Source organism: Pan troglodytes, chromosome 5 (genome assembly GCF_028858775.2).
Source record: "Pan troglodytes isolate AG18354 chromosome 5, NHGRI_mPanTro3-v2.0_pri, whole genome shotgun sequence".
NCBI classification, from domain to species: Eukaryota; Metazoa; Chordata; class Mammalia; order Primates; family Hominidae; genus Pan; species Pan troglodytes.
This window is the reverse complement of record NC_072403.2, coordinates 172,823,106-172,848,109: the sequence shown is the minus strand read 5'-3', so window position 1 is coordinate 172,848,109 and position 25,004 is coordinate 172,823,106. Positions and strand designations below refer to the sequence as shown.

General features: G+C 40.0%; 1 protein-coding gene across 3 annotated transcripts in view; it reads right to left on the bottom strand.

Moving 5' to 3' along the window:
* The window catches only part of PLG (plasminogen), a 51,451-nt gene that overhangs the window by 6,716 nt on the left and 19,731 nt on the right, over positions 1-25,004 (bottom strand). Inside the window, exons 10-17 of one of the 3 annotated variants that reach the window (XM_024357497.2) lie at positions 24,012-24,171; positions 15,268-15,449; positions 14,607-14,755; positions 12,411-12,504; positions 9,508-9,628; positions 7,905-7,979; positions 7,309-7,449; positions 5,096-5,202 (exon numbers count right to left, since the gene is read on the bottom strand). In XM_024357497.2, the coding sequence (XP_024213265.1) occupies positions 5,096-5,202; positions 7,309-7,449; positions 7,905-7,979; positions 9,508-9,628; positions 12,411-12,504; positions 14,607-14,755; positions 15,268-15,449; positions 24,012-24,171 (1,029 nt within the window). Of the gene's footprint in view, positions 1-5,095; positions 5,203-7,308; positions 7,450-7,904; positions 7,980-9,507; positions 9,629-9,817; positions 11,341-11,430; positions 11,676-12,410; positions 12,505-14,606; positions 14,756-15,267; positions 15,450-24,011; positions 24,172-25,004 lie in introns of those variants that run through there. The other 2 variants (XM_024357499.2, XM_024357500.2) reach the window with 2 other exon arrangements.

Below are 25,004 nucleotides of genomic sequence, written 5' to 3'. Positions count from 1 at the left end.
ATAGAAGCTGAAAGACAAAATCACTGGTTTAAAAAAGAACCTAATGGATCTGACAGAGCTGAGAGCTGAGAAACAAACTATAAGAATTTCACAAAGCAATCCAAGTATTAATAGCAAAATAAACCAAGCTGAGGAAAGAATCTCAGAAATGGAAGACTGGCTTTCTGAAATAAGACAGTTGACAAAAATTAAGAAAAAAGAATGAAAAGGAATGAACAAAGCCTCCAAGAAACATGGGATTATGTAAAAAGGCCAAATCTACAAATCACTGGCATTTCTGAAAGGGATGGGGAGAAAGTAAACAATTTAGAAAACATTTCAGGATATTGTCCATGAAAACTTCTTCAACCTTGCTAGAGAGGCCAATAGTCAAATTTAGAAAATACAGAGAACCCCTGCGAGATTCTATACAAGAAGATCATCCTCAAGACATATAATCATCAGATTTTCCAAGGTCAAAATGAAAGACAGAATGTTAAAGGCAGCTAGAGAGAAAGGACAGGTCGTCTACAAAGGGAACCCCATCAATCTAACAGCATACCTCTCAACTGAACCCGTACAAGCTAGAAGATATTGGGGCCTATATTCAATATTCTTAAAAAATATCCACCCAAGAATTTCATATCCAGCCAAACTAAGCTTCCTAAGCAACAGAGAAATAAGATCATTTTCAGCTAAGCAAATGTTGAGGGGGTTGGTTACCACCAGAACTGCCTTACAAGAGATCTTGAAAGAAGCACTAACTATAGCAAGATGGCTACCAGCCAGTACAAAAATATACTTAAATACGCAGACCAATGACACTATAAAACCATCACACAAACAAGCCAGCATAACAACACAATGAGGGCATCAAATTCACACATAGCAATACTAACCTTGAATGTAAATGGGCTAAATGCCCAACTTAAGAGGCACAGAGTGGCAAGCTCGATAAAAAGCAAGACCCACTGGTATGCTACCTTCAAGAGACCCATCTCACATGTAATGACACCCATAGGCTCAGAATAAAGGGATGGAGGAGAACCTACCAAGCAAATGGAAATCAGACAAAAAAGCAAGGGTTGCCATCCTAATTTCAGACAAAACAGACTTTAAACCAACAAAGACCAAAAAAGACAAAGAAGGGCATTACATAATGGTAAAGGGTTCAATTCAAAAAGAAGATCTACTATCCTAAATATATGTGAACCCAACACAAGAGCACCCAGCTTCATAAAGTTCTTAGAGACCTACAAAGAGACTTAGACGCCCACAAAATAATAGTGGGAGACTTCAGTACTCCACTGACAGTATTAGACAGATCATCGAGGCACAAAATTAACAAAGATATTCAGGACCTGAACTCAGCATTGGACCAAATAGATCTGATAGACCTCTACACAACTCTCTTTCCCAAAACAACTGAATATACATTTTCATCACCATGTGGCACATACTCTAAAAATCAACCACATAATTGGACATAAAACAATCTTCAGCAAGTGCCAAAGAACCAAAATCATACCAAACACACTCTCAGACCACAGCACAATGAAATACAAGTCAAGACTAAGAAAATAACTCAAAACCGTACAATTACATGGAAATCAAACAACATGCTCCTGAATGACTTTTGGGTGAATAATGAAATTATGGCAGAAATCAGGAAGTTCTTTGAACTAATGAGAATAAGATACAACATACCAGAATCTCTTGGACAGAGCTAAGGTAGTGTTAAGAGAGAAATTCATAGCACCAAATGCTAGCATCAAGAAGAAAGATCTCAAATTAAGAACCTAACATCACAATGGAAAAAATTAGAGAAACAAGAGCAAATCAACCCCAAAGCTAGCAGATGGCAAGAAATAACCAAAATCAGAGCTGAACTGAAGAAAGTCAAGACATGAAAATTCATTCAAAAGATCAACAAGTCCAGGAGTTGGTTTTTTGAAAACAGTAATAAGATAGATAGGCTGCTAGCTAGGCTAATGAAGAAAAGGAAGATAAGACCAAAATAAACACAATTAGAAATGACAAAGGGGATGTTAGCACTGATGCCACAAAAATAAAAATAACCATCAGAAACTACTACAAACAGCTCCATGCACACAAACTAGACAACCTAGAAGAGATGGATAAATTCCTGGACACATACACCCTCCCAAGACTGAACCAGGAAGAAATTGATTCCTTGAACAGAACAATAATGAGCTCCAAAACTGAATCAGTAATAAATAGCCTACTAACCAACAAGAGCCCAGGACCAGATAGATTCACAGCTGAATTCCACCAGGTGTACAAGGAAGAGCTATGACCATTCCTACTGAAACTGTTCAAAAAAACTGAGGAGGAGGGTCTCCTCTCCAATTCATTCTATGAGATCAGCATCATCCTGATACCAAAACCTGGCAGAGACACAAAAACAACAAAAAACTTCAGGCCAATATCCTTGATGAACACTGATGCAAAAATCCTTTACAAAATACTTGCAAACCAAATCCAGCAGCACATAAAAAAGCTAATCCATCGTGATCAAGTAGGCTTTATCCCCAGAATGTAAGCTTGGTTCAACATACATAAATCAATAAATGTGATTTGTCACATAAATATAACTAAAGAGAAAACCCACATGATTATCTCAATAGATGCAGAAAAGGATTTTGATAAAATTTACCATCCTTTATATTGAAAACTCTCAATAAACTAGGTACTGAAGGAATATATCTCAAAATAATAAGAGACAGCTATGGCAAGTCCACAGCCAACATCATACTAAATGGGCAAAAGCTGGAAGCATTCCCCTTGAAAACTGGCACAAGATAAGGATGCCCTCTTTCACCACTCCTATTCAACATAGTATTGGAAGCCCTGGTCAGAGCAATCAGGCAAGAGAAAGAAATAAAGGGCATCCAGATAGGAAGAGAGGAAATCAAACGATCCCTGTTGGCAGATGACATGATTCTATGTCTAGAAAACCCCATAGTCTCAGCCCAAAAGCTCCTTCAGCTGATAATCAACTCCAGCAAAGTTTCAGGATATGAAATCAATGTACAAAAATCACTAGCATCCCTTTACACCAACAACAGCCAAGCCCAGAGGCAAATCAGGAACACAGTCCCATTCACAAATGCCACAAAAAGAATAAAATATGTAAGAATACAGCTAACCAGAGAGGTAAAGATCTCTACAATAAGAATTACAAAACACTGCTCAAAGAAATCAGAGATGACACAAATGAATGGAAAAACATCCCATGCTCATGGATTGGAAGAATCAATATCATTAAAATGGCCATACTGCCCAAAGTAATTTACAGATTCATTGCGATTCCTATCAAACTGCCAATGATATTCTTCACAGCACTATTAAAAAACTACTTCAAAAATTTATATAGAACCAAAAAGGAGCCAGAATAACCAAGGCAATCCTAAACAAAAAGAACAAAGCTGGAGACATCACATTACCTGGCTTCAAACTATACTTCAGGGCTACAATAACAAAAACAGCATGGTACTGGTAAAAAAAAAAGACATGTAGACCAGTGGAACAGAATAGAGAGCCCAGAAATAAGGCCACACACCTACGGACATCTGATTTTTAACAAAGCTGACAAAAACAAGCAATGGGAAAATAACTCCCTATTCAATAAATGGTGCTGGGGTAACTGGCTAGCCGTATGTAGAAGATGGAAACTGGACCCCTTTCCTTACACCATATACAGAAATCAACTCAAGATGGATTAAAGACTTAAATGTAAAATCCAAAAGTACAAAAATCCTGGAAGACAACCTAGGCAACACCATCCTGGACATAGGAATGGGCAAAAATTTCATGAAGATGCCAAAAGCAATCTCAACAAAGGCAAAAATTGACAAATGGGATCTAATTAAACTTAAGAGCTTCTGGACAGAAAAAGAAACTCTCAAGGGAGTAAAGGGAAAACCTAGAGAACAGGAGAAAATATTTGCAAACTATGCACCTGAAAAAGGTCTAATATCCAGCATCTATGAGGAACTTAAACAAATTTACAAGAAAAAAAAAACCCCATTAAAAAATGGACAGGGGACACTAACACACTTTTCTAAAGAAGACATGCCTGTGGCCAACAAACATATGAAAAAAAGCTCAATATCACTGATCGTTAGAGAAATGCAAATCAAAACCACAATGAAAAATCATCTCACACCAGCCAGAATGGCTTCCTAAAAAGTCAAAAAATAACAGATGCTGGCAAGGTTGCAGAGAAAAGAGAACACTAACAGCTGGTGGGACTGTAAATTAGTTCATCCACTGTAGAAAGCAGTATGGTGATTCTCAAAGAGCTAAAAGCAGAACTAACTTTCAACCCAGCAATCCTACTACTGGCGATATACCTAGAGGAATATAAATCATTCTACCCTAAAGACACATGCACATGAATGTTCATTGCAGCACTATTCACAGTAGCAAAGACATGGAATCACCTATATGCCCATCAATGACACATTGGATGAAGAAAATGTGGTACATATACACCATGGAATACTGTTTAGCCATAAGAAAGAATGAGGTAATGTCTTTTACAGGAACATGAATGGAGCTGGAGGCCGTTATTCTTAGAAAACTAACACAGGAACAGAAAACCAAATACCACATGTTCACAGTTATAAGTGGGAGCTAAATGATGAGAACTCATGGACACAAAGAAGAGAGCAACAGACACTGGGGCCTACTTGAAGGAGAAGAGTGGGAGGAGGGAGAGGAGCAGGAAATACTAAGTATTGGGTACTAGGCTTAGTACCTAGGTGACAAAATAATCGGTATGACAAACCACTGTTTACATATACAAGAAACTTGCACGTGTACCCCTGAACCTAAAATAAAAGTTAAAAATTAATTAATTAAAATAAAAATGTTCTGAAAACAGAGAGAGACTCAAAGACACAGTTTTCCTCCCTTTGATCATGTGCCTTGAAGACTGATTAAGACATAGACAGGTGCCCAGGCAAAATCATGAGTGGGGTGGACCACATTCATGGATAGGAATTTGCACAGCTTTCTCCAAAATGATCATTTGTCACATGGACCGTAGGTCAAAACCAATTCGTTATGTGGGCAATGGAATTTATCTCACCTTGGGTTTCTCCCCAGCCAGTGATGAAACATTCGGTCCGGTCAGCGACCACATAATTTGGGGATGGCAGACAAGCTGGGATTACTTTGTCAGTGATGATGGCAGGACTGAAAGAAAAGCATCAGCAGTTATGTTTGACTGCTCTGCTGGCAGCTGCAGTACCCACAACCAGTCATCCCTGCCTTGAGGCCCCAGAGCCCTCTGAACTGGCACTGCCTTGCTTCACTGACACAGAGCAACGTAGAACACAGAGTTTCACCCTCACATTTGCCTGTGGTTGTCTATGGACTACGCAGATGTAAGGTTTCATTTGAAAGGCATCAGTTGCATGCAAGATACTGCTGGTGGCCTTCACCTTTGAAAGTAGGGATGACAAAGGCGCACTTCTCGTGTATATTCTGTGCACAACTGGAATCTCATGCCGAGTGTGTCCTTTTACATTAATCGAATAGGGCATTGATCAGTGCATGGAATGTCTGACTGAGATGCCACCAAGAGGCTGTAAAATTGCAAATGTGTTGTGTGCCCAGAGCAACTTGCTCCATCCTTGGATCCTCCACTTCCTCCTCAGTGAATGTTACTACACCATAGTTGTAAGAATCCAGTAAAATACTTCATACCAAATGAAAGAGGATTGGAAATAAGCCTCTTGCTTGAACAAAATGGTATTTGTTTTCAAAGAACATTCATATACCTTAGAGTCCCAGGGACTCTCAAACATTAGAACTCCAGTTTTTAGACCTGATTCTACTTTAGTAAGTTCGAGAGGATAAAGGATTGGAAATGAGAAATGCCCTATTCTGATCAAGAAACATCATTGTCACCAACTTTGAAGCAGGCACACTTTCTGCTTCTGAGCATCATCAGAAGGCCCAGCCTGTCATGCAGATGTCCTCACTCTACAGGTTCCCTGGTGGAGCACTAAATGCCCTAGACTCGGGGTGTGGGGATGTGGGGTGGGAACTCTAAACTCGAAATGTATCAGCCTATCAGAGAACTCCTCCAAAACCCAAAATTTCCAAATTACTTGTTCAAGCCATCAGAACACCCCAGCTCTCTGAGGATCATGAGGAACAGGGACCTTCTATTTGCACATTTGCTGGGATGGTGGGGAGGACACTGGGGAGCAGGAGGGAGATCAGCTACTGTTTATAAAGGCTGAGCTGGAAAGGCTCTTCTCTCCTTCTAGAGTGTCAGAGCATCCCAGGACATCACCCCTCAGTTCACAGACCCAGAGAAGCTGCCCTGGGCTTGTGGGCAGGCCCAGGAGAGCAGCTCAGGCTCCTGCCCCGTGCCTTCTCATCCAGGCCATGCTCATCCCTGTCCACACTGACACCCTGTCTTCCAGAGCCACCAGCACAGCGAGCACCCTGTGTGCCTTGTCACCTGTCCCAAACCTGCTTCTCCTACAAATAGCTGTTTCTTAGCTGACTCAACTAGTATCTGGCTCCAAACAGCACTAAATGAGTGACATAAGCAAATGTATCACTTTGTCAGGCTTAGCGAAACAACATTTCAACAGGAAAGAGAAAATCAAATCAAAGAAGACAATAATAATAATATAATTTGCATTTATAAACTGTATTTGTGATTTTTTTTGACATTGTGAAGTTGTTTTTTTTGTTTGTTTGTTTTTTGTTTTTTTGGTGTTTTTTTTTTTTTGGTACAGTGTCTTACTCTGTCGCCCAGGCTGGAATGCAGTGACACGATCATAACTCACTGCAGCCTCAAACTCCAGGACTCAAGTGACCCTCCTGCCTCAGCCTCCCAAGTAGCTGGGATTACAGGCACCCACACCAGACACCCAGCTCGATGTTGTGGTTTTTAAAGTGCTTTGAAATAAATATAGTCTTATATGATTCTCTTAAACATATTATGATGAAGGGGGAATTGTCAGCCTGGAATAACTGATTGTTCTCTGATCATGAATGTGTATGAACTGGTGAACATTAAGTGAGTTCTAGGAGTAACAGAGTACCTCATTTCAACTCTTTTTCCACATGAGAAAACTGAGTCCTGCTGCCTTTCTCAAGAGCACAGCTAGCATGTGGCAGGGCTAGGGTTGAAGATTGATGCTGTCCCCAAAGCCCTTGAGCCTTTCATGTGATAGACAGTCCCTCCCCACTGCCATGCAGTGGCCATGGCCCATAAAACCCAGACATAAAGCAAATATCTTCACCAGCGTGGGGTGAAGACCACAGGTGAACGAGTACCTGCTTAGCTTTAGCAAGGCAATATCTGTTCGTGTGGGCTCCAAGAACAGCCTAGACACTTCTATTTCCTGAACATGCGGTTCGAGCTTCACTTCTTGGTGTGCACCCAGGATGACCTTGTAGGATGAAGGCCTTGGGGACCTAGAAAAGATGAGGATGTCAAGAGCAAAATATGGTCCAGCCCCTTCAGGTAACCTCTGTGCCATGAAATTGGTGCTGTCTCCCTGACACCCTTGGCCACTCAGAATTAGTGACTTCTGAGTGGCAAGAAGCAAAATTCATGATTTGCTTGAAACAGGCAGTTAAGGAATGTTCTTGGGCTGTTTGGGCAGAGACTGATACAGCTTATGGTAGTGAACAGCTCTGTTCTGCAGCTTATTCAGGCCCACAAAATCATCTGTACTGTGTCTTTCCTCTGCAGTTTCTTTCTAGAAACCCTTCCCTTCTCTCTTATCCAATTGCCCTGACCTGGTCCCTAGTGTCACAGCCAGAGAAGGAAGGGAGGAAGAGTGAGAAAGGAAAGGAGGAAAGGAGGAAAAGAAGGACGGAAAAAGTATTTAAGACAAGACTTCATGTCAATTGTCCCCTAAACATACTTCTCCAAGCAGTGGGCAGCAGTCAACACCCACTCTGGGGATATCAAGGTGCCTCCACAGAAGTGCATTCCAAGCCTGGAAAGAGGATTTAGTTCAAATTTTAGTTAAATTGATACTTTGTTCTGCTCCATTGTACAGAAAGCCAGAAAGACACGTTCACTTAATTTTGACCATGTTCATATTCCCAAAGGAAAGGACTGCAAGCCCAGCATCAGGATGGTAGTAATTTTGGCCCGTGCTCCAGGAGTGGGATTTTTGAGAAGGGCCCATCTATGCCACTTTTTCTGATGCTTGGGGGAGGCACAGGCATGGCCTGTCCACAGGAGAGCAAAGCTAAGTAACTCAGCATGAAGCTCTACAGCCACGGCTTTCACCCCACAGCCCAGGACTCCAACAGAAGCCACCAGCCCAAGACCTTCCCCCGAGGCCTCTTTCATTTTTATGACAAGATCTATGTAAGGTCTGATGAATCACTCTTCAAGGAGCCAGATGTGATCCTGAGCAGCAGTGATTCATGGGAGTCTTCTGATCTTACCTGAGAAACTTTACTTTTGGGGAGTGTTTCCTGAATCACTTACTTTCTAGGACTGCGTAGGCAGGTAATAGCTCAGAATAATGGTGTGAGCCACTTGGAACCAGATTGTAATGAAGAGGAATAGAGATAGGAAGTGCATGATGGCAGCATGTTGATAAGTCAGTGAGGATGTAGACCACCACATAGTTTAGGAAAGAATGAATCTGAAATATGTGGAAGGTGAAAGCTCTGTAGAGCAATGAGTTACTAAATGATAAAATAAAGAAAAATCAACTCAACAGCAGAGTGAAATGCAATGCGATCAGGTTTGTCGATGGCATTTCACAAACTTATGGAAAAGAGTCTCTTTAGGGGAGAACAGCAATTGAGCACAGGCACCCTGGTGTAGAAATGAGATGAGGAAGCAAAACAGGCAGACGGATGGGCCTGTTTCCTATGCTTGCTTCCTAAGAGATACCCAAGAAAATGGAACTTATGAAAGGCATGTTCCACTGAAACAATACCCAAAATGTCCAGGTTCCCTGGGATTGGACTGATCACTCTTCATTTATGGGGATCATGACCTAGAATTTTTTTGTTTGCGAATGGATGAGTAGCCTCTGCATTGAATTCAATGATTCACAAAAGTGTCCAAAGAAAAAGAATCTGTGCCTGTGATAGACTGGAGATAATTTTGTCCTTGCTCTCCCAACCCAGAAAGTGTCACATTTCTAAAAACTTCCCCCTCTTTTCATCTGACAATGAGACAATGGATATCCATAGAAATCCTCAGAGCATCTTCAGTATTTTCCAGCAATATTGGAACTTGGTGCAAATCACTGTGCCTACAGATTTTGATGGAGCTGCCCAGATCAAGAAAAAGACAGCAATTTTTCTCATTTTCACAGTAGAGAACCTATAAAATATATATATGTATATATATATTAATTTTTGTAGCTTTTTTCCTCCTTCAGAAAACTTAGAGGCAGGTGCTGATACCTCAGCTGTGTGGATTTTGTGTAAATGTAGAAGGGTTTTGCAGGGCTTACGTGGAGGGACAGTATAAATCGTTTCTGGGCCTGTTCTTACCTTGTTCTAAGACTGACTTGCCAGGGCCAGGAATGTGGGTGGGCCACACACCCCCCTACAACCCTTCCAGGACATTTCTTCGGCTCCACTTGAGGCTTCCCACAATCAAATGAAGGGGACGCTGTGGCACAAGGTGGGAAAGAAATCCCATTTGAGACAAGGTAGCAATTTTGTGGTGTAATTCGAGACAAATTCCAAGCACTGACTTTTTGACATCTCAAAGGCCGAACTAAATAGTAAAATCATCAGCATCTTTTGGAACATTTTCTCTACGTTTCAAAAGTGGTAGTAGACAACACAGGACCCTCTCTTTTCAAGAAAATATAAGCACTTTGTAATTATTTTGTTGGAGAAGTGATCAAACAGACTGGTATAGTTTAACATCAGAATGAGATATTTTCTGAGAAAACCTTGATTGGGACAAATGGTTATTTGTCATTATTCTGACTCCATGCAGTATGTTTAGAACATGATGCCATCCTTCCCATAATCATCATCGTCACCATCACCATCTAAACCATGTAAAGTTTACTGAAAACCATAATTGTCATCACTGCTGAAAGGCACAAAGGTTTATTTTTCCATGTGAGTCTCTGTGTGTGCACGTGTGTGTGTGTGTGTATGTGATTGTATGTAGCAAGGATTACTGTCCTAAGTTGAAATGTTGCCTTCTGTCAGCCAGCTTCAGGACAGCTCCTCTGGGGAGCCTCCCATGACTAACCGACAGCCGTGGGGGTGACTTAAACATATGACTTTATTCTTCTTTTCCTCCTCCCTGCCTTCTCTCTGCAGCCAGCCCACAGGGTCTCTGGAGGTAGGGACAGTGTCCCATCTTTGGTACCATCCACCAATGCCTACAACAGTGCAGGGGCTGCAGAGGGTATTCAAAAATGCTTCTCTGTTGTCTCCAGCCCTTCAAGGTCTTCACAAATGTAAATGTTAATATTTTAAATAATTGTTCATACAATTATTAGTAACAACTGTAAGAGGAAATTCCTTCCCAACCAACGCTCTAGTGAATCTGGAACCTGGGTTTTCCAAATAACTTTACATTTGCCATGGGCTGTTCTGAGAATCTGTCTATGGAAGCCTTTTTTTTAAAAAAGAAGCAAGGCATAGAATGCAATCATCTTCTCTAGTGCTGAGCTCAATTTCTGCTAGTATGCCTTACATACAGTAGACATGCATCGTTGTACTAAAAGAGTAACTACAGAAATGATGGTACCCTGCTCCTACTATTCAAAACAAAACTGAATGTTTCTATTTATTTTTGCTTATTATTATTTGTACTGTATATGTTGGTGGAAAGGAAATAGTTATTAAAATCATTCACCACCAGAGGCTCTAGCTTTCTCAAGCACGAGTCAAACCTGAATAAACTATATCCTTCTGCATGAAACAGTCCTCAGGATTTCCAAGTGTCTGATGGGAACGCTTCTAACCAGGCTTGGGGTTAACCTCACTTGTCTCACATCAAGGTAAGGTGGGGGACCTCACAGTCCTTTGGGAAAAATCTTGTTCCCATTCTTCCTTCTTTCTCCAGTCTCTAAGAACCTGATTCTTGTACATCCTCAATGTGGGTGAGGACACCAGAATTGCACCTGGGAAACTACTGCACTTCCCTTCCATGGGAGTCAAAGGTGCATGAGTCCCAGGCACGGTAGTGGGGTCTGAGGCAAGAAAGTCAGTCCGGGCTCAACTTCAAGGCAGCCTGTCAAGGATAGAGAGCCCGGGCAGTGAGAGGCAGTGGTGTGTACCAGACGGGGCCAGAAGTGGAGAACTGGAACTGACTCCATCGAGGGACTTTGAGTTAGAGGTGCCACCAAGATGCTTCTGCAGAAAAAGTCAGCTATCAACTCACGCTAAATCCAGAGATCACAATGCCGCATTACAATAATATTGGCCAAGTAGAATCTTTCATACCATCCTAACCCCTCCTTCCTCCCTCTTGGTGTCCCTAGGAGAAGCCCAAATGCGAAGCTGGGCAGTGTGGCTCCCATGATCTTCATCACTGCCCTGTACCACCTTCCCAGGCAATCTCAGGATGCTGGTCTTCAGTGGACTTGGAGGCCAAGCTCCTTCCCCCAGCTCAAGGTCCCTCCACATGGCAGACCCAACCACAAGCAACCAAATTATGCATAGGAGAAGTCCAGGGTGGTTTTCTGTAACTAGGACAAATTGATTGGTCAGCAGAATGTTAAATATGGGACAATTCCAAGTAGCTTCCTTTCTTTTTTTTTTTTTTTCAGAAATACCCATGGATTTGTTATTCCAATTCTTTAAGAACTAATGTCAACTCCCCTTCCCCTGATCCAAGCCTCATACTCCCAACAAGAGTCTCAGAGCAATGAGGATGGAACCCAACAAGCAGCCTCTAAGCTATGTCACTAATGTGACTTGTGAGTAGTAAACTTATAAGAAAGGCCATCTGGGGCTAAAGAGCTGCACTACCTTTCATTGAATTCCTAGGATGGCCATCTGAGGTTTACAATGTGCATTACATGCTTACCTGTTTCCTGCTGCTTGTATTTTCTTTCTTACTTCTCAGCTGTGGAAAGGGAAAGTTTTTCATCCGAATGACTCTAAATTTTTCATGCATCCCACGCTAGACATGGCAGCATTCAGTGGGACCATCCTGGGGCTGACTAGATTACCTCTAAGCTTGCTCTTTGGGAATTTTACATTTATTTTATTTATGTGTGCCTGGGGCGATGGGCAGGTGTTCCTCTAACAAATGTGGCCAATAGTAGGGCAGGTTCAAGGTGCCCATGATGAAGAGTGGGGTCTGGTGGAGAGGGCAGCTATCTCCTCCCCGGAAGCACTCTGCTCAGAAGCCCTTTTCGTTTTTTGTTGCAAATCCATATTAAGTAAGCAGTTTCCTTACCAAAAAGAAGGCAACCTACCACACTGAGGGACATCACAGTAGTCGTAAAGTTTTCTTGGATTTGTCGTGTAGCACCAGGGACCACCTACATCACCATCAGGGTTACGGCAGTACTGAAAACAAGAAGGCATGTAAGCTCCAGCTCACGTGGGGCAGGAGAGGGAGAAGGTGTTCCAAGGCTCACGCATTTCATGTCTAACCTTAGAAGACATAAAGGAGTGTTTCTTTTTCCTTCCTTCTTTTTTTTTTTTTTTTTTTTGAGGTGGAGTTTTGCTCTTGTCACCCAGGCTGGAGTGCAGTGGCACGATCTCAGCTCACTGCAACCTCCATCTCCTGGGTTCAAGCGATTCTCCTGCTTCAGCCTCCTGAGTAGCTGCAATTGCAGGTGCACGCCACCACACCTGGCTAATTTTTTTTTTGTATTTTCAGTAGAGACGAGGTTTCACCATTTTGGCCAGGCTAGTCTCGAACTCCTGACCTCAGGTGATCTGCTTGTCTCAGCCTCCCAAAGTGGAGGGATTACAGGTGTGAACCACCATGCTCAGCCTCTTCTTCCTTTCTTTCTATTATTATTATTATTATTTGGGCAAAGTTATTTTTTGAATGCTCTAAAGCTGTCCTTCCTGTGCCCCTGTTCAAAAGGAGCTATGAGGCCACACCCCTGGACAGGGAGTGGTGACCCCCGGGGGTCTTTGGAGAATGGGTCTCCCTTCAGGAGCCTGACCCAGTGGAGGCCTTAGAGCCCCAGCACCAAAGGACGGTGGGACATCATTGATGTGCATTGTCCCTGGAGGGCTCAGCGCTCTCCTACCCGATGAAGCCTGTTTGCTGTTGATTCAGAAACATTTATTTCCATGCATTGTGCACCCTCTATGGGGCAAGACACAGAAAGGCAGTGTTGTCCTCCCCTTCATATGACACTGTGGTAGAATAAGAAATGTATATTTGGTCTCTTCCCCCCAGTTCCTGACACGGAGCTCCTAAATTCCTTGGGGGTTCCTGAGTGAAGGGAGCATCTTTTGTTCGAATGAAGCAACACTTGGTGGGTTCCTGGATAGTCTCAGGATGGGGCTGGTTGCCAAGGGAACCAACCATGTGATTGGAGGGTTGGAACTGTTCAGCCCCCCATGTCCAACTTCCAGGGAGGGAACAGGAGCTGAAGGTGAGCTGGTCTCCAATGGCCAACGATGTATTCAACTGTGCCTCTGTAATGAAGCCTCCATAAAAACCCAGCAAGACTGCACTTGGAGAGCTTTTGGGTTGCTGAACACTTGGGGTACCGGGGGCTGGTGCACTGGAGAGGGCATGGAAACTCTGAGCCCCTTCTCACATGCCTTGCCCCGTGCATCTCTTCTGTCTGGCTGTTCACCAGGATCCTTTGTAATATCTTTTATAACAAATGGGTAAATAAAAGTAACGTGTTCCCCTGAGTTCTGTGAGCCACTCTAGCAAAGTAATCAAGTAGAAAAACAGATTTTTGTCCAGTTGGGCAGAAGTACAGGTCACCGCCTGGAACTTGGGATTGGCATCTGCAGTGGGGCGGTCTTGTGGGACTGAGCCTTAACTTATGGGATCTGACACTGTCTCCAGATAGAGTGTCAGCACTGAGTTACATTGTAGGACACCCAGCTGGTATCTGCTGGAGACTCGCTTGGGGTGTGAGGAGAAATCCCCCCACATCTGGTGTGAGAAGTGTTATGCTGCATGGGTGTGAGAGTGGGGGAACACAGACACTTTGGTTTTTCCTATATCTCAGTCTTCCCTATTCATAGGCCCCAAAGTAAACCATCGCAGAGAATGCATGAGGCTAAGGGAAGTCCCATGGTGACCTGATGGCCCATCCAAATTTTTTCTCGAAAAATCTGACTTAAATTTCATAAAGGGCATCTTTGATTACTGGAACCTAGCATACAAACACTAGAAACTAGAGACAGTCCCCAATAATGGAAACTTTAAAGAAATGTCACTAAAGGGAAGAGGCCTGAGAACCCTCACATGTGTGGAGGTTTCCTGGCCTGTGCTGCTTGTACTTTCCATACTAAGGCCAATTATATTCTAGCTTAGCCCCCTGATGCCTTTCCAATATTTTCTTCTGTCCCCTCTCCCCCATTACAAAAAAGAGCAGTCCAGGCCAGATTTTCTGTAACACAGAACCAATTCTGTTTGCAAAGATTGGTGAGCAAAAGGCCAAAGAGTCCAAATCAAAGTGGCTTACATTTTTTTCCAGACCTGCCCGTGGATTTGTCTCTGGAGTGAAAATGCTGTGTCTATGGGGCTCCTGGGCAGCCCAGTCCTGGCATGGCGTCCCAGTAACAGTGGTCGCCCTCTTGCCTCGGTATCCTTTCCCATTCCCAAACATACAGTCTGTACAGGGAAAAAATGGATGATTATGAAGAGCCGCATAGACCCAGGATGATAGGGAATCAATACAGTCATGTCAGGTTTCTCTAGGATGACAGAATCAGGGGCCACATTCCTCAGAAACTGCAAAGCTGAAGACTGCAATGAATGCTGCCTACCTTAAGAAATTACTGGAGATGCTTACTGGCTTGGAAAGAATCACACATATGGCAGCATGATAGAATAGGAATTTGGACTGGGATACCGAGATAACCCATTTTAGAACAAGGTGAGTGGTTAAGTTGAGCACCTTGGAGGGTTTGCACCTGTCCTAAAGGCACAGCCCACTCACGTTGTGCCAAAAGTCACACCTCTGCCTCCTTAAGAGAGTGCACTGAGGCTTCCTTCCACATGGCAGACCCTCTAAAAACACTTGATTTCTCGTGTAGCATGGAAGGTTTCTGCATCAGTGAGATTTTCCATGGCTTTTCATCCCAGCGTCCAAGTGTGTAGATGTCCAGCCACAGATTTCTTACCTTCTTCGGAAGGAGTCTCTACATTTGGAAGTTGGACAACAGGCGGAGGTGCTACAACACTCGCTTCTGTTCCTGAGCATTTTTTCAGGTTGCAGTACTCCCACCTGACGCTGGGGTCTGTGGTAAAACACCAGGGGCCTTTATCGGCATCTGGATTCCTGCAGTAGTTCATTGTCAGGCCACTGGAAATTCCAAAACAGTACAGGTCACAAGAGGTGGGAGAATATTCAGGGGCACCCAGCACCCTCTACATTTTGTTCTAACAAAGTGTTAACAAGTGGCTTTGAAATATTCCCATTATAGGTACAATAATGTTGTAACAAACAAAAATGGTCCTCAACTTCTAAACAACTGTGTACATTTCAAAGACAGATTTTAATTTTTCTTTAAAAAATCAAAAGTAGTATATGCTCCATATAAAAACTCAGATCATACATAAACATGTAAATAAAAGGATCAGAATATCCCCCTCCCACCTTCTGCCAAATACATTTCTCAGGAATAACAGGTACAGATTTTAAAGTGTATATTTTATATTTTTATGCACATAAAAATATATCTCTAACTGTCTAGCTCTCTGTATTTCTCTCTATAGGACTGTATTGTGAAATGTGCATTGGAACTAAAATACATTTCTCCAAGGAGAAAATGACATCCAAGATGGTATCATTCCCAGGCCAGTCACCTTACTCTAAGTACTCACAGTGTAACTAAAGGGATCTACTTTTACTATGAAAAACAACCACGAAAAATAGTGTTACTGTCAATACCGAATCAGGTGTGTCAAGTGGGTTTGTTTCTGCAAGACGTATCAAAGCCACCCTGGGAAACTAGCTCCCAGGCAGGATGCCATTTCTCTAGGATGGGTTCCTGGGCAGGACATCCTCTCCTGCTCTCAATCCATCCTCTGCTGGCCACTGCCACTCCAGGTCTGAGGGAATGGGGGATGAGTTGGAAGAACAGTGGGACTCAAGATATAAAGGGAGACTATGGGATCTGAAGAGGTCGGGCAGCTACGGAGGAGTCTGAAAACAACGGAGTAATAGTCAAAGCAGGCGAGGACCCCGGGCTGGGGGGGATCTTGGAGAATGTGCTCCCCCTCATGCCTCCCAAGAATGTTGCTCCAACCTCTCAGAATCCTCACATTCATGACCTGTGGCTGTCTGAGAAAATGGGAAATGTATTACGTACCATGGGAATGCAACATTGTCTCTCTAGTGACTCTACACATGTGATCTAATCTCAAGCCCAGACACCCCATTTGAGGAAGTTCATAGTCTAAGCAACTGGATGTGTTAAAAGGCTGAGCATTTGAAACAGATTTCCACTCTCTTCAGTTGAGGTATACTTTTACATAGTGTGAAATGCACAGATCTTAAATGTTGTTTGGTGAGTTTTGATGATCACCTATACTTGTGTAACCCACACTCCCATATGATACAGAACACTTCCATTACTCTAGAAACACCCTGTGTCACTGCTCATTCAATTCCTGCTACCCTCTTCCCACTGCCAGAGGGAAACACTATTGGTTTCCTTCACTAAAGATTAGTTTTACCTCTCCTCAAACCTGATATAAATGGACTCATACAGAATGTACACTTATGTATCTGCCTCCTTTCCTTAATATATTTTTGAGTTCCATCCATCCTATTTGAGAGGATCAGTCACTTCTTCATTTTAATTGCTTAATAATATTCCATTATATGAATAGATCACAAATTATCGATTCATTTTCTCATTGATTGACCTTGTAGTTGTTTACAGTTTGGGGTTATAATAACTAGAGCTGCTGGGAATATTCTTGTAGATCTCTTTGTGGACTTCTGTTTTCATTTCCATGGGGTAAATATTCAGGAATAGAATTGCAGTTTTTTGGGGTAGACTCATAGTTATTTAACTTTATGGAAAACCAGCAGACTGTACTTTAACCAGCGTATGCGAGAGCTGCACATCCTCGCTCCACATCAGTGACAACTTATTGTTGTGTCTTCTTAATGATACCCATGCCCATTAAGTGTTGGTGACATCTTGTGATGGTTGTAATTCTTATTTCTTTGATGGCTAAAATGTTGAGCATTTTTTCAGGTGCTTATTGTCCATCTGTCCATCGTTCCCTGAGAAATTTCCTATTCAATTCTGTTGCCCATTTTAATTAGGTTGTTTGTCCTCTGATTAGTGAGTGGGAGAAACGTTTATACTCTAGATAAAAACCATTTGTCAGATATATGGATGGAGAGAATTTTCATTCCGGTCTGTTACTTACCTACTGATTTCTTAACAATGACTTTTGATGAACATAATTTTCATTTTATGAAAGCCCAAATTATAATTTATTTTCTTTTAAAGCTAGTGTTTTCTGGGTCCTGCCTGAAAAAAATTTTGCCTTCCTCAAGTTTGTGAAAATATTATATATTTTCCTGGAATTGTTTTATTTCAGCTTAAGTTTTAGCTCTTACATTTAGATCTAGGAGCTTTTGCACATTAATTTGGGATGGAAAGTAGAAGTCAAAATTTGTTTTTATTTTTGTTTTCTAGATGGATATCTGATTGTTTCACAATGATTTTGGAAAAGATGTTTTTCCCTGTTGAATTTCCTTGTCACCTACCTAGAAACTAAATTGATCATGTATATGTGGATCTGTTGCTGGACCATCCATTTCTATATCTGTATACTTTTTTTTCCCAATACCACATATCTTGTTTACTGTACCTTTATAGGTCTTTACCTTTGGGTAAGTAAGTCCTCCAACTTTTTTCTTCTCTTTAAATATTGTCCTTGTGATTCTAGCGTATACATTTTTTCACATTTTTTAAAAAAAACGACTGCTGAGATTCTGGTTGGGTATGGGCTGAATCCAAAGATCAATTTGGTGAGAAGTGATATTGGCTCTTTTAATATATAAACATGATATATCTTTATTTAGATCTTGTAATTTCTTCCTTAACAATTGGGTATGGGCTGAATCCAAAGATCAATTTGGTAAGAAGTGATATTGACTGTTAATATATAAGAGTGATATATCTTTATTTAGATCTTTTGATTTCTTCCTTAACAATGTTTTTTAGTATGCAGTACATAATTCTTGTGCATATTGTGTTAAATGTATCACTAAATATCTTGTGGTTTTGATACTATTGTCAGTGGCATTGCTCTGACATTTTTATTTTCCAGTTGATCATTGGCAGTGTATAAAAATACAACTACTTTTATTATATTGATCATGTATGTACTTATGTGTTCTCCAATCTTGCAAAATTTAATTATTAATCTTTAGGATTTTCTGCATCCGTTAATTAAGCTTTCTGTGAATACGGGCAGTTTTACTTCTTCCTTTCCAAACTTTAGGCCCTTTCTTTCTTTCCTTCCTTTTTTTCCTGTCTTTTTGTTTTGTTTTCAGGTCTTATGGCAATGGTTGTGACCAATGTAGTAAAATGCTGATTAGAAGTATTGAGAGCAAACATATTTTTCTTATTCCCAATCTTAGAGAGAAAACATTAATCTTTCACCATTAAGTTGATGTTATCTGGAGGTCTTTTGTAGATGCCCTTGATCAAGTTAAAGAAGTTCCAGTCTATTCATAGTTTGCTAAGACATTTTATCATGGATGAGCGTTAAATTTTGTCACATTTTCTTCTGCATCTATTGACATAATCATATGATTTATCACTTTTATTCTGTTAACATGTTGGATTACATGGATTGTTTTGTAAATGTTAAGCCAGCCTTGCATTCTTGAAGAGAAGCTTCACTTGTTTGGGATATTCATCATGTTAATGATTAAAATTTTGTTACATCTTTTTATGTTTATGTTCACAATACATAATGTGCTATAGTTTCTCACAATACCCTTGTCTACTTTTTTACAACTAGGGTTTTTTTTTTTTTTCTCACAAATTGAGTCGAGAAATATTTCCCTTCTCCTCTATTTTCTGTAACAGATCGTGAAGAATTGGATTTTTTTAAAAATAATAAAATTTCTAATGATGCCATCTGAACTTAGAGTGTTCTCTGTGGGAAGTTTATTGATTTATTAATATATATTAACATATTAAAGATTATATACACATGTTGTCTTTAATAGATATCAGATTAGTTAGAAATTCAGTTTATTCAGTGTCCAATTTGCTTATTTGTTTTTTTCTAAGGAATTAGTCCATATTATCTAGGTTATTGAATTTGTTAACGTAAAGTTGCTCTCAGTATTTGTTTATTAGCTTTAATATCGAAAAGATCCTATAGCAATGACTCTTCCCTTTTTTTACTCCTGATGTTGACGGTGGTGCTCCCTCCTTTGTCGTCAGTTTAGGCAGAGGTTTATCAATTACATGAATCTTTCAAAAGAACCAACTTTCTGTTTCACAGATTTACTCAATTGTTTGTCTATATTCTTATACACTGGATTTCGCAGATTTTCATTCTTTCCTTCCTTCCACTTACCTTGGATCTTATTTGCTACTCCTTTTCTAGATGTTTAAGTTATCTTAAATCAACATTTCTCAAAGTTTTTGGTCTTAAGACCCCTTTAACTCTTAAAAAGTATTGGGGACCCTAAAGAGCTTTCATTTTGTAATATATACTATGAATATTTATTGCATCCAAAACTGAGAATGTTTTTAAACATAATAGACAATCACACATTTTATTAGCCATCAGAGAGATAATGTGATCAAACATTATGTAGCCTCTGGAAAACTCCACTGTACACTTATCAGGAAATAAAAGTGAAATGGCAAATAAAATCTTTTTTTTTTTTAAATTTAAAGGTGTTTTAACCTCATAGACTGTCTCTGAAGGGATCTCAAGAGACTTCAGGTTTCTCCAGAGCATACTTAGAGAAATGCCATCTTAAGTCATTGATTTTTACATGTTTCTATTTTCTACTAAAAGCATTTAAAGTTATAAAACCCTAAAAACATTCGCTGCATCATACAAAGTTTGATATGTTGTATTTTTACTATTATTCAGTTCAAAACTTTTCTAAATTCCTTCTTTGACTTATGAAGTATTTGGAAATGTGTTGTTTCATTTTCAGATATTTGATAATTTCCCAATTTTTTTTGTTATTTATATCTCATTTAATGCTGTTTTGCTCAAAAACAGACTCTGTATCATTTTAATTCTTTTCAATCTATTGAGACTTGCTGTAGGCCCACACATATGGTATATGTTGGGGAATGCTCCATGCATACTTGAATGTGTATTCTGCAGTTTGGCATAGTGTTAAATAGGTTGACAATTTCCTTTAAAACATATATATTCTTTCTGATTTTTTTGTGTATTTTTTCTATTATATTTTGTTTGGGAAGATGTATAACCATACGGAGAGAGACATTAGGATATCTCCCACTATAATTGTGGGCTTATCTGTTTGTCTCTTCAGTTCTGTCAGTGTTTGCTTCATATATCAGAAGGGCTCTTATGAGGGTGCAACCCATTTAGCATTGTTAAGTCTTGATGAATAAACTTTTTTTACTTAAGAAATAACTTTTTCATTGTGGTATTATTTCTTGTAGATTACTTTGGGATTAATATTACCACTCCAGCTTTCTTCTGATTCTTATTTTCATGATACGTCATTTTCCACACTTGGTTTTTGGACTAGCTGTTTACAATTAAAGAGCACGTATGGTAAAAAGAACATAATTGGGCTTTGATTTTTATTCAGCTTAACAATCTCTGCCTTTTCTGTGCAATGTTTAATCCCTTTATATTTAATATGCTTAGGAGTATATTAAATATACTTTCAGTTCAGTTTAAGTGTACCATAATGCTGTGTATTTTCTCTCTTTGCCATATCTTCTTCATTCTTTTTTCTTCCTTTCTTTCCTTCTTTTGGATAAATGGAACATTCTTATTATTATCTATTCCTCTAAGTTTAAATTTTTTCAGTTGCTCTAAGATTTGCAATAACCCTCTTTAACTTACCACCTTCAACCATGTGTATTATATAACTTCATGGATAATGTAAGAAACTTAGAACAGTATACTACCATTTATTTCCTACATTATTTATGTGATTATTATTATTTAGAAATTTTTACTTTTACATATGTTAAAGTAGCAATACATTGCTATCATTTTGCTTCAAGTAGTAAATTATTATCTTTTTGTTTGTTTGTTTGTTTGTTTGTTTTGAGTCTCGCTCTGTCACCCAGGCTGGACCGTAATGGCACGATCTCAGCTCACTACAACCTCCACCTCCTGGGTTCAAGTGATTCTCCTGTCTCAGCCTCCTGAGTTGCTGGGATTACAGGCACGTGCCACCATGCCCAGCTAATTTTTGTATTTTTAGTAGAGACAGGTTTTCACCATGTTGGTCAGGCTGGTCTCAAACTCCTGACCCCATGATCTGCCCGACTCAGCCTCCCATCAATTATCTTTTAAAGAAATTAAGGCATTAAATAGAACCCATTTCCAGGGTTCTTCATTACTTAGTATAAAGTTCCCATCTGGCACTATTTTTCTTCTACCAAAATAGATTTCTAGAACATCTTTTATTATATAAGCCTAGTAATGAAATATTCTCTTAGTGTTTTGTTTATTTTGGGGGAGGCAGAATATGTATTTATATAACATTCACTTTCAAGGGATATTTTTGCTGGATATAACATTCTATGTTAATCTTTTTTATTTTTTTCTATCACTTTAAAGGTGTTATTTCATTGTTTCTGACCAGCATAGTTTCTGACGAGAAGGCATCAGTCATTTTTACCACTATTCTTCTGTGTAAACATTTATTTTCTTCTTCTGGCTTCTAATAAGATTTTTCTTGTTGCTTCAAGTATTTTTTTCTGTCCCAATATCTCTTTCCTCTCTTGTGACTTGCTTTACACATATATGAAATCTTTTGATATTTTCATAGATATTCTTGAGGCTCTGTTTCTTTATCTTTTCAGTCTTTGTATGTGTGTGCTGCAGTTTGTATCACTTCTATTGAATTATTTTCTAGTTAACTTTTTCTTCTGTAATGTCTAACCTGATGGTAAGGGTAGCCAGTACATTTTTCATTAAACTTACACTTTTTTAGTTATTTAATTTCTATTTGGTTATTTTATAATTTTTCTCTTTTGATATTATCCATTTGTTTCTTCCATGTTCATGTTTTCTTTAAATCCTTGAACACAATTATGATATATATATATTTCAAATCTTCTTGCCAATTTCTTCATTTTGCGGTTTATTTGTATTGAGTGCTTTTTCTCCTGGTTATGGATCACACTAAATGCTTTTTGTATGTCTGGTAAAGTTATAAATTTAGGTCACACATTGTGGATGCCACATAACTGAGCAACTTGATTTTGTTGTTTGCCTCTAAAGAGGGTTGAATTTTCTTGTGGCAATCAGTTAATTTACTTGGAGATCGTGTTGATTTTTTTAGACTTGCTTTTCAGCTTTACTATGCTGTTTCTGGAGTGGCCTTTATTATAGGAATACACTAATCCTACTCCCAAAGTTTGGCTTTATGTGGTGACTACTGAATGCCCAAGATGTTCAGCGAGGTCTCTCCTCAGGCTGGTCAGAACTCAAATGTCCCCCAGTGCTATGTGAGCTCTGGCATCTCCACTGAGCTCACTGTTCCCCTGCAGTTTTTCTTTCCCCAGTAGCTGTTCTTTATCCTATTTTCTCTCTGGAACCTCTCCCTGTGCATATGCAGCTTTCTATTTAGCCAAAGACTTGAGGACTTTTCTATGGATATTCCTGGAGCTGCTTTCCTCCACAATGTTTCCTTTCATGTTATTACCTAGCCTAGAAAATCTCAGCTGTTTTAGTAATCCCAACTCCAGTCTCCTTCCTCAGTTCAGCAAGACTGCTGTGGTCGGCTTGGGCTCTATCTCCTTGTTCTTCAGCCCAGGAAGAGTCTCCAGGAACAAAGCCAAGGTAGTTATTGGGTTGATCTCATTTGATTCCCTTTCTAAATTATCTCAGTTTATCTGTTCTCCAATATGTAAAAATAGTTTTTTCCATATATTGTATACTCATTTATGGAAGAAAAGCTGTCCTTGTTAGACCTGCTTTTCTGTTCATCTAACGGCCTCTTTCGCTTTTCAGCATCTGTGTATCCTGCTTTTGTTCTTCATGTCCCAGCAACCCTTATCCTTTCAGACCACTGGTGCTCAGGATCCACTGTGTTTATACAGGTCAGAATATATATATACACATATTTATGTTATATATATTCTAATATACACACATATATGTGTACATATATATACACACTATATATGTATACTTGTATATCTCATATATGTGTGTATTTATATATGCACACATACGTATACATATATATGTGTGTATATATATTCATACTTATATATATAAAGTATGTTTACTTGTGACCCAAGACAAAAATAGCAAATTCAACTTTCATTTCAGGGGTTGGAGGTTAAAATGATAGATTTCTATGGTAGAAATATTGCACTGATATTTAGTGGGCATTGTGGAATTGTACTGTTTCTAAGCATTTGCTCATATGTACTCCTGAGCTTTCAATTAATGTGACCTCATCACCTCCAGATGTCCTCCTGCATCCATAAAACTACTCAGGAAAAATAGCCAGCCTAAAATTTCTCTTCTCGCAGGCCCTTTCTTCAAAAGCAAGATTCTTGAGACATTTTTCTACACATTCTGGGTCTAAGAGAAACTTGGTCCTAGGAAGTTGGCTTGAAGCATGAAGCATGGCTCTTTTAACAGAAATTTCAGTTGGCTGATGCCCCTCTTACAGTAAAAATCAAAGACATACGCATTTGGGTAGTTTTCTGGGGTCTTCTGGTGCCGGTGTGGTGTCATAGATGACCAAGACTGACACTTCTTTCCTGTGGTGGTGGTGGAGGATGTGCCTCGGTAGCTCTGTCCATCACCATGGTAGCAGTCCTGGACCACAGGGGTTAGCTCAGGTGGTGCTGAAATTGAAATAAAAGAAATCAAGCTTAACAATTACTGAAAACAAAGAAGCATGAAGCAATTTATGACAAAAACAGTACAGTAGCCTCTGAGAATTATGACTGTTCTCTTTTCTGTATTAGCAGACAGATTAACATAAAAATAGATTTATAGCATTTTAGAACATTAATAAGTTCCTAGTAATATTTCATTTAAAACCTGGGTGGGAAAGAACAGATAGAGTACTTATAATTGGAAATTGCACTTATGTGCAAGCTCTTTTTTATGGGTCCCTACTGAGTGTTCATGAGAACACGAGGGCAGATGAGAGGAGGATGCATTCGGCAGTGCAGGCTGTGGGTGGTGAGTGGCTGTCAGTGGGGGGCAGACATGAAAGCTTTGCACATTTCTCTAGATCCTTCCTCAAACAAAGCCAAAGACCAAAGCTTCTGGGTGATAGGGCAGGAGATGGTCCTGCATCTAGGACTGCAGGCAAAGATCCACAGCTTCTCAGAGAGTGGTGGAGGCAAAAATCTTATTCCCTTGGAGAAGTTACAGGGAATCCTCTTGTGCCCAACATCCTGCATTGCAATGAAGCAGAAGCCTACTACTCTTTCTTTCCAAACCCACCACAGGTACAAGTTCCATCAGAAGGAGGCACAAGAACACTGAAAAATCACTACTTTCAAAGCCGAGCTGTGCTCAACTGGCCTAAGAGGGAGGTAGACCAGGGAGATAAGTATTCTCCTACGTCCACCAAAAAGTGAGCATTCAGTAACAAGAAACAGCCGAGTGTCAATGGGGTTAGATTATGTGTATGAAGATATCTCCTCTGTAGTGCAGGCATGCAGTG